Source organism: Thamnophis elegans, chromosome 2 (assembly GCF_009769535.1).
Source record: "Thamnophis elegans isolate rThaEle1 chromosome 2, rThaEle1.pri, whole genome shotgun sequence".
NCBI classification, from domain to species: Eukaryota; Metazoa; Chordata; class Lepidosauria; order Squamata; family Colubridae; genus Thamnophis; species Thamnophis elegans.
The window spans coordinates 30,367,367-30,379,962 of record NC_045542.1 but is presented as its reverse complement, the minus strand read 5'-3'; the positions used below and the strand labels follow the sequence as shown (position 1 = coordinate 30,379,962).

Genomic DNA, 12,596 nt, shown 5'->3' with positions numbered 1-12,596 from the left:
AACCTCCAAGTGGATGACTCTGCTTAGTGCTTAACTGTTTAAAAAAGCCTCTAAAAAAGCATCCCTACAGGAGGAGGCAGGAATATGACATGCCTCACCTACGTCAGGAATTTTTCGGCTTTTAACCCTTGCTTAACTCTGCTCGAGTGATCATAAAACGCCTAAAGTCAGAGTAGATGAGGCCCGTCATTCTCCTGCCTCCTCCTGTAAGGGCACTTTTTAAGAGGCTTTTTTTAACAGTTAAGCACTAAGCAGCGTCATCCACTGTGACTCTGGCAGCAACTAGCTCAGCCTGACCTCAGCTCTTGCCTTTACATTGTTTTTTCTTTTCAAGATGACAGTGGTGAGGCTCTGCCTCCCCTGCCTCCCCTGACTGCACGTCACTGCTCCTGGTTCAGTGGTGGGTTCCGGATCCCATCACAACTGGTACGCTGAGCATAGGGCCAGGTGTCCCGGTTTTACACGCTGCTTTGCACGCATGCACAATTGGCCAGTTGCATTATACTGTAAATTGCCATAGAACGAGGGCTGGTGGGTGGGCCAAACAATCCACTGTACCAATGTGGTGGCCACTGCTCTGGCTACTACCAATACATCCTCTGGAAATCTATTCTTACTCCCAGCATTCAAAGCATGTTCATCCCAAATTGTATAACTGAAAGATATTTTTACGTAACTAAAAGAGTTGTTGTCACTTTAAGGAAGAACTGGAACAGATTCAAACTGATGACCTGATGTAGATGCTTTCCGTAGGTCACATCATTAAAAGAACTGTGAGTAACTGGAAGTATTTCAAGGAAATCATTGAGGGAATCAAGCAGGAAGGGTTTCTTTTCTTCCTCAAAGACGATGCTGGTTTTCATCTTCCAACAATGCCTGAAAATCCTCATCCTGCCCATCTATGTGCTTGCCTATTTTGGCTTATGGGATCCTATTTGCAAAAAAACTTTCCCAATTTTCATGAATCAGCTCAGCAAACTGTACAATAAAAAAATGTGCAAGGAAAGGAGAAGCTGTTCCATAACATGCGCGACTATGCTGATGCTTCGGGAAAGCTCCACCTGCTAGAGATTGGCGTGGGCACCGGCCCCAACTTTCAGTTTTATCCCCCCAACACTCGCGTGACCTGCTTGGACTACAACCCCAACTTTCAAAAATTCCTCCTGAACAGCATGGCTCAAAACACACACCTCCAGTTCGAGAATTTTGTGGTCGCCTCCGCTGAGAACATGACTTCATTGTCGGACAACTCTGTGGACGTGGTGGTTTGCACAACCGTGTTTTGCTCTGTGAAGAACACCCAGGCTGCATTGAAGGAGATCTTGCGAGTGCTCAGACCCGTAAGTCAAAGGGCAAAGAGAGAAAGTTAATTCTGGTGTGTCCAGACAAATGAATAATGGGCATTAGGTAGGTGCACATACACACTAGGCAAGTGTGCATGGGTTCAAGGGCTTTAGATTCCACAAAAAACACATCTCTCTGCTGCTCTTTATGCTGCTCATTTTCGGGCTTAACATAACTGGATCCCTGAAATTTTTTCACTTTTTAAAGCATTTTTTCCCTGCCAATTTGCCCAAACCGAGAGGGGGAAAATGCTTTAAAAAGGGTGGGGGAAAGCTTCCAAGGATCGTTCAGCTCAGCTGGATGGCTTGAAATTTTGTTTAAAACTTTAATTAACATAATGTTGTTGTTAGTTGCAAAGTCGTGTTTGACCCATTGCTATTCCATGGACAACGTTCCTCCAGACCTTCCTGTTCTCTTCCATCCATTTAAGCAACACCTATGTGTCACGTTCTGAGCATGCGGTAAAATAAAGTTGTTTAAGCGGGAAGTACTCGACAGCCGATTGGCTGGTCGTTTGACAGCTCCAGTATAAAAAGGGACTGTCCAAACGAGCAGCGCGTGTTCCTGTCTGAAGTCGGTTTGAATGTTAGCCTGTACTTGTTAGGGAATAAACTTGTTAGCCTTTATTCCCGTCTCCGCCTCAGTTCCTCTGGCTACCCAAGGGTCCTGGTATACAATACTATGCATTAGGGTACTGGAGACTAAAACATACAGGAACTGGGCATGGCTAGTCTAGTGAAGAGAAGGACCAGGGGAGACATGATAGCAATGTTCCAATATTTGAAGGTCTGCCACACAGAGAAGGGGGTCAAGCTATTTTCCACAGCACCTGAAGGGCAGACAAGGAATAATGGATGGAAACTCACCAAGGAGAGATTCAACATAAAAATAAGGAGGAATTTTGTGACAGTGAGAATTTTGTGACAGTGAGAACTATCAACCAATGGAAGGGAAGTTGCCTTCGGAAGTTGCAGGGGATTCATCACTTGAGACGTTCAAGAAGAGATTGGACTGCCAGTTGTCAGAAATGGTGTACGGTCTTCTGCTTGAACGGGGGTGGGGGGGTTGGACCAGGTGACCTATAAGGTCTCTTCCAACTCTGTTAATCTGTTAAAAAAAAGTTAAACAATGTTTAGACAAAAGACAGATAAGCCTCCAGAAGCAATGGGGATGTGGCAAACTTCCCTAGTTTCTTAGGCTGGACAGATGTGCTTTCAGACAGGCAAGGTTTGTGAATTTAACTTTACAATAGATCTAGAGCTAGAACTTCTGGGTGTGCTTCTCATCTGGATTATCTTGCTAAGCTTATTTTTATGATATATAAAGCATATATAGATTTTAACTTGGCACCAAAATCTCCACTATAATGTTTTTAAAAAAGGAAAAATAACACCATGCACCAGCTTGCTGCTGGAGGTAGCTGATGGGATAAGACCTCATCCCCATCCTGTCCATCTCTTAGCTCTCTTAGTTTCAGTTTTAGTAAAATTTAGTAAAGTTTTTAATAATTTTTAATCTGTGTAATTTTACTGTTTTAATTACTTTTTACCTGTTTTATAACTTAAGCCACCCAAAATCACCTCAAAAGGGGATGAGTGGCATAAAAATGTAATAAATACACAGTGATGCTTAAAATTTTGTGAACCCTTTTGAATTTTATATAAATTCTAAACCGAGATAAAGGCAACCCAATATGAGGAAATGTAGTGAACTGATACAGCTACTTAGTCATCTTCTTTAAATAAAAAAGGCCAATTCTGCAATTTCCTGTAAATCATTCATGGCTAAATTGCATTCCAGCTTCATTTTGTCTCTATACTTAATTATTGCTTCATGTCCCCAGGACGTTTTGTATCAACAATCTTGATTACAGTGGAAATACAATGTTTAATTTCTATATTGTATTATTTTACTTTTTCCAGGGTGGTGCATTCTATTTCATTGAACATGTAGCAGCTAGTAGATCGAAGTGGGCCTCCTTCTTGCAACAAGTCTGTAACCCTACTTGGAGATATTTGACAGACGGATGCTCCTTATTAAAAGAGACCTGGAAGGATTTGGAGAACGCGGGGTTTTCTAAACTGTACTTGCAACACTTCATGGCCCCGTTGCACGTAACTGTAGTTTGTCCCCATATTTATGGATATGCTGTGAAGTAATTTAAGAGAAAGCATCTTTCTCTTAAAATCAGATTTTTGACTTTAAGGAATTAAGAGTGACAATGCATACGCTACACTAAGAAAAGTGTTTCCTCTATTCTATACAATTTGGAGTGGACAAAGGATCCTAAAAGTTCAGGCCGCACTAAACCTAAATCAGGGATGTCAAACTCAAAGCCTGGGGGCTGGATCAGGCCCATGGAGTGCTTATATGGGGTCACCCTGGAAACAGCAAAGGACTGGCCAGTGGTGCCTTTGCCAGAAAAAATGGAGCTTGGGAGGTCCGCGCATGGCCTCCTCAAGCTCTGTTTTCATTGGCAGAGGGCTGCAGGAGACCATTGCAGCAAAAACGGAGCTTGGAAGCCTGTTTTTGCTGACAGAGCGCTCAAGCCACCATAGGCACCCTCGACATGAGTGACGTTGAGCTGGCCATGCCCACCCGGGCCATGTCCCCTCCTGCCCCCTGCCCCCCCGATCAAAAACACTGTCAATGAAATTGAGTTTGACATATCTGATCTAAATGGGTACCTTGGATCAGGTTTGGATGGAGGACAAATAATATTAAAATTAATTAATACTATTAATATAAAAGAATTAATATAAAATATAATAGAAAACAATCCCACTAGCAAAAGACCATATGGGGTGAAAAAAATCCACCACCATTTTGCTTTGGCATCTCTCAGTCCACCATGTCAGTTTCCCGGGAAGGAAAGCTAGAGGAGGCCTGTGTTTGAGTATCACTGGCAACCTGTGGAGTTCTCTAAGAACAAACTGGTGATGGACAAAGCTCTAACCTAGGCACAAGCAGAGCAGGGAATCTTGGTTAAATAATATTTCAGGCAGAAGGCTTTGTTGGCCTTTGGGAGAGGCCTACGCAGAAAGATTTTTCTCCTCTTCTTATTCCCTGTAGTTGTAGAGCGGGTAAAACTCTGCATATGTTGGCATGGGATTAAACTGAAAGCTAAGGCTTAGAATGTAGACGCTGGTAATGTATCAAAGCTTGCTAACTGCTGAATTATGCTTTTCACTTCCAATAAAAAAAGCTGGGAGGTTTGTTGTTGTTGTCTGGTGAACCTTGTCTGGTTACTTTTTCTGAATACAGCAAATACAAATATCAAGTCTCATGGTTCTGAGGTATATTGTGGGTTGTGTAACTGACCCTTGGAAAAGACTGATCCTCAGTAGTCACTTTTAAGTGGGGACTGCAAGAAGTGTGTTGTTAAACCTTAACATGATACTACCACATTTTGGGAAAATAATGTGGTACATTTGTTTAATGTCACCCCATGCTTATTTTTCTGCCTACTAATTTAGATTTCAAGTACTGAATTACTTTGGGTGAAGCTTGATAAAATGTCATGTTGAGCATCTTGGATAGCTAGCAAGCTAAGTTGATATAACTGCAAATTTAGAATCAAAAATCAAATCCTGCCTTGTCTATGCATTAAATGTCTCTTATGCCCAGGGTGGGTTCCTGTTGGCATTACTACTGGTTCGGTGCCTGAAAATTCAAAGTTACAGTTGCACTGAAAAAAGTGACTTTTGACAAGTTTTCACACTTATGACGATTGCAGCATCCGCATGGTCAAGTGATCAAAATTTGGATGCTTGGCAACTTGTTCATGGCTACAGTATCCCGGGGTCATGTGATCACCTTTTGCAATCTTCTGACAAGCAAATTCAATAGGAAAACAAGATTCACTTAACAACCGTATTGCTAACTTGACAACTGCAGCGATTGAATCTGAATAGCTATTTATCAAACCACCTTCTCTTGAATTATCAGATCAGGATATGTAATGGCATTTATTTTTATATATCGGCATTTATTTAGGTCATTTATTTAGTCAATTTATAATCCAGTGTAATCACTAAACTTTAAGAAATCAGTAATGTATTAAAAACAAGATTAAATAAAAGCCTATAACAAAACCAACATTAAACTGTCTCATGTTTAAATTCCTAGTACACTGCGTTCTATTTACTTTTGCAGAACAAATTGTGAATTACATTTAGGAACTTGTCTTCACTTGGCTAGACTAAATTAAAATAAACTGATTAAATAAGCTGATTAAAATAAACATAAACATAGAATCCATCTTTGCGGCACGGACCAATGAGGCTTTCTGTTCATTTATAATAGCAAATAGGGGAAAGGACCACTATTGAGTTTTCTGAATGTATAGAAAATCGAATTATGATAGAACAACATTAAGGGATTTCCAATTGCTTGTACCTATCGCGAGTTAACTGCCAACGAGTACAAGTGGGTTTCTCTCTAACAGAACTTGGAATAAAATAATGCTTAGTTGCAAGGATAGGGAACTGCCCCGCCTGGATAGAGAACTTGGTTTCCTAGTGTAGGAGTGTAATAAACTCTCGCATCTGCCACTTTTCTTCATTTGCATCATTACTGATGGCTGCTTTAGAATAGAGTCTGAGGATTTTTGGCATCATTAAAGTCAGTAATTTTATTGACTCTCCAGACCATTTTAAATATACTATGGCTAACAACAAAGCATAGATATCTTGAAATGAGATATTCTTGTTTTTTAATGTAAAACTAATTCATTTTAGGCATTACAATTTAAAACTAAAATCTAAACAGTGTGTCGGGTGAGCAAACTGTTTAGTACAGACAGAAAAGATGGAAAGAAAGTAAGAAAGAAAGAAAGAAAGAAAGAAAGAAAGAGGAAGGAAAGAAAGAAAGAAAGAAAGAAAGAAAGAAAGAAAGGAGAGAGGGAGGGAGAGAGAGGGGGGGGAAATATAATAAAAATCATGTTTCCATGTGCTGAAACTGCAAAGCACTCGCACCACATGAAACTCGCCCCACAAGACCCATGGCACCCGAGATGGACAACCGCAAAAGAAGCCATCCAAAGGCTCAGCCGCCATTTGCTTCCTGGATCAAAGATGATCCGGAGCTTTCATTCGTCCATCCTCTCTTTGTGGCTGCTGTTTCTGCTGCTGGGGCTCCTGTTGCATTATACTGTAAATTGCCATAGAACGAGGGCTGGTGGTTGGGCCAAACAAGCCACTGTACCAATGTGGTGGCCACTGCTCTGGCTACTACCAATACATCCTCTGGAAATCTATTCTTACTCCCGCAGCATTCAAAGCATGTTCATCCCAAATTGTATAACTGAAAAAAATTTTTAGGTAACTAAAAGAGTTGTTGTCGCTTTAAGGAAGAACTGGAACAGATTCAAACTGATGACCTGATGTAGATGCTTTCCGTAGGTCACATCATTAAAAGAACTGTGAGTAACTGGAAGTATTTCAAGGAAATCATTGAGGGAATCAAGCAGGAAGGGTTTCTTTTCTTCCATCAAAGACGATGCTGGTTTTCATCTTCCAACAATGCCTGAAAATCCTCATCCTGCCCATCTATGTGCTTGCCTATTTTGGCTTATGGGATCCTATTTGCAAAAAAACTTTCCCAATTTTCATGAATCAGCTCAGCAAACTGTACAATAAAAAAATGTGCAAGGAAAAGGAGAAGCTGTTCCATAACATGCGCGACTATGCTGATGCTTCGGGAAAGCTCCACCTGCTAGAGATTGGCGTGGGCACCGGCCCCAACTTTCAGTTTTATCCCCCCAACACTCGCGTGACCTGCTTGGACTACAACCCCAACTTTCAAAAATTCCTCCTGAACAGCATGGCTCAAAACACACACCTCCAGTTCGAGAATTTTGTGGTCGCCTCCGCTGAGAACATGACTTCATTGTCGGACAACTCTGTGGACGTGGTGGTTTGCACAACCGTGTTTTGCTCTGTGAAGAACACCCAGGCTGCATTGAAGGAGATCTTGCGAGTGCTCAGACCCGTAAGTCAAAGGGCAAAGAGAGAAAGTTAATTCTGGTGTGTCCAGACAAATGAATAATGGGCACTAGGTAGGTGCACATACACACTAGGCAAGTGTGCATGGGTTCAAGGGCTTTAGATTCCACAAAAACAACATCTCTCTGCTGCTCTTTATGCTGCTCATTTTCGGGCTTAACATAAACTGGATCCCTGGCCAAATTTTTTCACTTTTTAAAGCATTTTTTCCCTGCCAATTTGCCCAAACCGAGAGGGGGAAAATGCTTTAAAAAGGGTGGGGGAAAGCTTCCAAGGATCGTTCAGCTCAGCTGGATGGCTTGAAATTTTGTTTAAAACTTTAATTAACAATAATGTTGTTGTTAGTTGCAAAGTCGTGTTTGACCCATTGCTATTCCATGGACAACGTTCCTCCAGACCTTCCTGTTCTCTTCCATCCATTTAAGCAACACCTATGTGTCACGTTCTGAGCATGCGGTAAAATAAAGTTGTTTAAGCGGGAAGTACTCGACAGCCGATTGGCTGGTCGTTTGACAGCTCCAGTATAAAAAGGGACTGTCCAAACGAGCAGCGCGCGTTCCTGTCTGAAGTCGGTTCTGAATGTTAGCCTGTACTTGTTAGGGAATAAACTTGTTAGCCTTTATTCCCGTCTCCGCCTCAGTTCCTCTGGCTACCCAAGGGTCCTGGTATACAATACTATGCATTAGGGTACTGGAGACTAAAACATACAGGAACTGGGCATGGCTAGTCTAGTGAAGAGAAGGACCAGGGGAGACATGATAGCAATGTTCCAATATTTGAAGGTCTGCCACACAGAGAAGGGGGTCAAGCTATTTTCCACAGCACCTGAAGGGCAGACAAGGAATAATGGATGGAAACTCACCAAGGAGAGATTCAACATAAAAATAAGGAGGAATTTTGTGACAGTGAGAATTTTGTGACAGTGAGAACTATCAACCAATGGAAGGGAAGTTGCCTTCGGAAGTTGCAGGGGATTCATCACTTGAGACGTTCAAGAAGAGATTGGACTGCCAGTTGTCAGAAATGGTGTACGGTCTTCTGCTTGAACGGGGGTGGGGGGTGTTGGACCAGGTGACCTATAAGGTCTCTTCCAACTCTGTTAATCTGTTAAAAAAAAGTTAAACAATGTTTAGACAAAAGACAGATAAGCCTCCAGAAGCAATGGGGATGTGGCAAACTTCCCTAGTTTCTTAGGCTGGACAGATGTGCTTTCAGACAGGCAAGGTTTGTGAATTTAACTTTACAATAGATCTAGAGCTAGAACTTCTGGGTGTGCTTCTCATCTGGATTATCTTGCTAAGCTTATTTTTATGATATATAAAAGCATATATAGATTTTAACTTGGCACCAAAATCTCCACTATAATGTTTTTAAAAAAAGGAAAAATAACACCATGCACCAGCTTGCTGCTGGAGGTAGCTGATGGGATAAGACCTCATCCCCATCCTGTCCATCTCTTAGCTCTCTTAGTTTCAGTTTTAGTAAAATTTAGTAAAGTTTTTAATAATATTTTAATCTGTGTAATTTTACTGTTTTAATTACTTTTTACCTGTTTTATAACTTGTAAGCCACCCAAAATCACCTCAAAAGGGAGATGAGTGGCATAAAAATGTAATAAATACACAGTGATGCTTAAAATTTTGTGAACCCTTTTGAATTTTAATATAAATTCTAAACCGAGATAAAGGCAACCCAATATGAGGAAATGTAGTGAACTGATACAGCTACTTAGTCATCTTCTTTAAATAAAAAAGGCCAATTCTGCAATTTCCTGTAAATCATTCATGGCTAAATTGCATTCCAGCTTCATTTTGTCTCTATACTTAATTATTGCTTCATGTCCCCAGGACGTTTTGTATCAACAATCTTGATTACAGTGGAAATACAATGTTTAATTTCTATATTGTATTATTTTACTTTTTCCAGGGTGGTGCATTCTATTTCATTGAACATGTAGCAGCTAGTAGATCGAAGTGGGCCTCCTTCTTGCAACAAGTCTGTAACCCTACTTGGAGATATTTGACAGACGGATGCTCCTTATTAAAAGAGACCTGGAAGGATTTGGAGAACGCGGGGTTTTCTAAACTGTACTTGCAACACTTCATGGCCCCGTTGCACGTAACTGTAGTTTGTCCCCATATTTATGGATATGCTGTGAAGTAATTTAAGAGAAAGCATCTTTCTCTTAAAATCAGATTTTTGACTTTAAGGAATTAAGAGTGACAATGCATACGCTACACTAAGAAAAGTGTTTCCTCTATTCTATACAATTTGGAGTGGACAAAGGATCCTAAAAGTTCAGGCCGCACTAAACCTAAATCAGGGATGTCAAACTCAAAGCCTGGGGGCTGGATCAGGCCCATGGAGTGCTTATATGGGGTCACCCTGGAAACAGCAAAGGACTGGCCAGTGGTGCCTTTGCCAGAAAAAAATGGAGCTTGGGAGGTCCGCGCATGGCCTCCTCAAGCTCTGTTTTCATTGGCAGAGGGCTGCAGGAGACCATTGCAGCAAAAACGGAGCTTGGAAGCCTGTTTTTGCTGACAGAGCGCTCAAGCCACCATAGGCACCCTCGACATGAGTGACGTTGAGCTGGCCATGCCCACCCGGGCCATGTCCCCTCCTGCCCCCTGCCCCCCCGATCAAAAACACTGTCAATGAAATTGAGTTTGACATATCTGATCTAAATGGGTACCTTGGATCAGGTTTGGATGGAGGACAAATAAATATTAAAATTAATTAATACTATTAATATAAAAGAATTAATATAAAATATAATAGAAAAACAATCCCACTAGCAAAAGACCATATGGGGTGAAAAAAATCCACCACCATTTTGCTTTGGCATCTCTCAGTCCACCATGTCAGTTTCCCGGGAAGGAAAGCTAGAGGAGGCCTGTGTTTGAGTATCACTGGCAACCTGTGTGGAGTTCTCTAAGAACAAACTGGTGATGGACAAAGCTCTAACCTAGGCACAAGCAGAGCAGGGAATCTTGGTTAAATAATATTTCAGGCAGAAGGCTTTGTTGGCCTTTGGGAGAGGCCTACGCAGAAAGATTTTTCTCCTCTTCTTATTCCCTGTAGTTGTAGAGCGGGTAAAACTCTGCATATGTTGGCATGGGATTAAACTGAAAGCTAAGGCTTAGAATGTAGACGCTGGTAATGTATCAAAGCTTGCTAACTGCTGAATTATGCTTTTCACTTCCAATAAAAAAAGAGCTGGGAGGTTTGTTGTTGTTGTCTGGTGAACCTTGTCTGGTTACTTTTTCTGAATACAGCAAATACAAATATCAAGTCTCATGGTTCTGAGGTATATTGTGGGTTGTGTAACTGACCCTTGGAAAAGACTGATCCTCAGTAGTCACTTTTAAGTGGGGACTGCAAAGAAGTGTGTTGTTAAACCTTAACATGATACTACCACATTTTGGGAAAATAATGTGGTACATTTGTTTAATGTCACCCCATGCTTATTTTTCTGCCTACTAATTTTAGATTTCAAGTACTGAATTACTTTGGGTGAAGCTTGATAAAATGTCATGTTGAGCATCTTGGATATTAGCTAGCAAGCTAAGTTGATATAACTGCAAATTTAGAATCAAAAATCAAATCCTGCCTTGTCTATGCATTAAATGTCTCTTATGCCCAGGGGTGGGTTCCTGTTGGCATTACTACTGGTTCGGTGCCTGAAAAATTCAAAGTTACAGTTGCACTGAAAAAAGTGACTTTTGACAAGTTTTCACACTTATGACGATTGCAGCATCCGCATGGTCAAGTGATCAAAATTTGGATGCTTGGCAACTTGTTCATGGCTACAGTATCCCGGGGTCATGTGACCACCTTTTGCAATCTTCTGACAAGCAAATTCAATAGGAAAACAAGATTCACTTAACAACCGTATTGCTAACTTGACAACTGCAGCGATTGAATCTGAATAGCTATTTATCAAACCACTTTCTCTTGAATTATCAGATCAGGATATGTAATGGCATTTATTTTTATATATCGGCATTTATTTAGGTCATTTATTTAGTCAATTTATAATCCAGTGTAATCACTAAACTTTAAGAAATCAGTAATGTATTAAAAACAAGATTAAATAAAAGCCTCTAACAAAACCAACATTAAACTGTCTCATGTTTAAATTCCTAGTACACTGCGTTCTATTTACTTTTGCAGAACAAATTGTGAATTACATTTAGGAACTTGTCTTCACTTGGCTAGACTAAATTAAAATAAACTGATTAAATAAGCTGATTAAAATAAACATAAACATAGAATCCATCTTTGCGGCACGGACCAATGAGGCTTTCTGTCCATTTATAATAGCAAATAGGGGAAAGGACCACTATTGAGTTTTCTGAATGTATAGAAAATCGAATTATGATAGAACAACATTAAGGATTTCCAATTGCTTGTACCTATCGCGAGTTAACTGCCAACGAGTACAAGTGGGTTTCTCTCTAACAGAACTTGGAATAAAATAATGCTTAGTTGCAAGGATAGGGAACTGCCCCGCCTGGATAGAGAAATTGGTTTTCTAGTGTAGGAGTGTAATAAACTCTCGCATCTGCCACTTTTCTTCATTTGCATCATTACTGATGGCTGCTTTAGAATCGAGTCTGAGGATTTTTGGCATCATTAAAGTCAGTAATTTTATTGTCTCTCCAGACCATTTTAAATATACTATGGCTAACAACAAAGCATAGATATCTTGATATGAGATATTCTTGTTTTTAATGTAAAACTAATTCATTTTAGGCATTACAATTTAAAACTAAAATCTAAACAGTGTGTCAGGTGAGCAAACTGTTTAGTACAGAAAGAAAAGATGGAAAGAAAGAAAGAAAGAAAGAAAGAAAGGAGAGAGGGAGAGAGAGAGAGAGAGAGAGAGATAATAAAAATCACATTTCCATGTGCTTAAACTACAAAGCGCTCGCACCATGTGAAACTCGCCCCACGAGACCCATGGCACCCGAGATGGACAACCGCAAAAGAAGCCATCCAGAGGCTCAGCCGCCATTTGCTTCCTGGATCAAAGATGATCCGGAGCTTTCATTCGTCCATTTTCTCTTTGTGGCTGCTGTTTCTGCTGCTGGGGCTCCTGCCCCCCCCCATCCCTCACAGATGTTGAGACCGAGGCTGCTTTGTTTGAGCAGGGGGTTGGACTACAAAACCTCCAAGTGGATGACTCTGCTTAGTGCTTAACTGTTTAAAAAAGCCTCTAAAAAAGCATCCTCTACAGGAGGAGGC

The 12,596-nt window shown here is 40.7% G+C and overlaps 1 protein-coding gene and 1 pseudogene across 1 annotated transcript; both read left to right on the top strand.

The window, feature by feature from the left end:
• The first annotated feature begins 651 nt into the window (after window positions 1-651).
• On the top strand, window positions 652-3,663 carry LOC116504954 (annotated as a pseudogene).
• A 3,014-nt stretch (window positions 3,664-6,677) lies between these two features.
• On the top strand, window positions 6,678-9,672 carry LOC116504059 (methyltransferase-like protein 7A). Its single transcript, XM_032210886.1, has 2 exons — window positions 6,678-7,335; window positions 9,276-9,672. Exons 1-2 carry the CDS (start codon window positions 6,844-6,846, stop codon window positions 9,510-9,512), a joined length of 729 nt encoding a protein of 242 aa, XP_032066777.1. The 5' UTR covers window positions 6,678-6,843; the 3' UTR covers window positions 9,513-9,672.
• The last annotated feature ends 2,924 nt before the right edge of the window (window positions 9,673-12,596 follow it).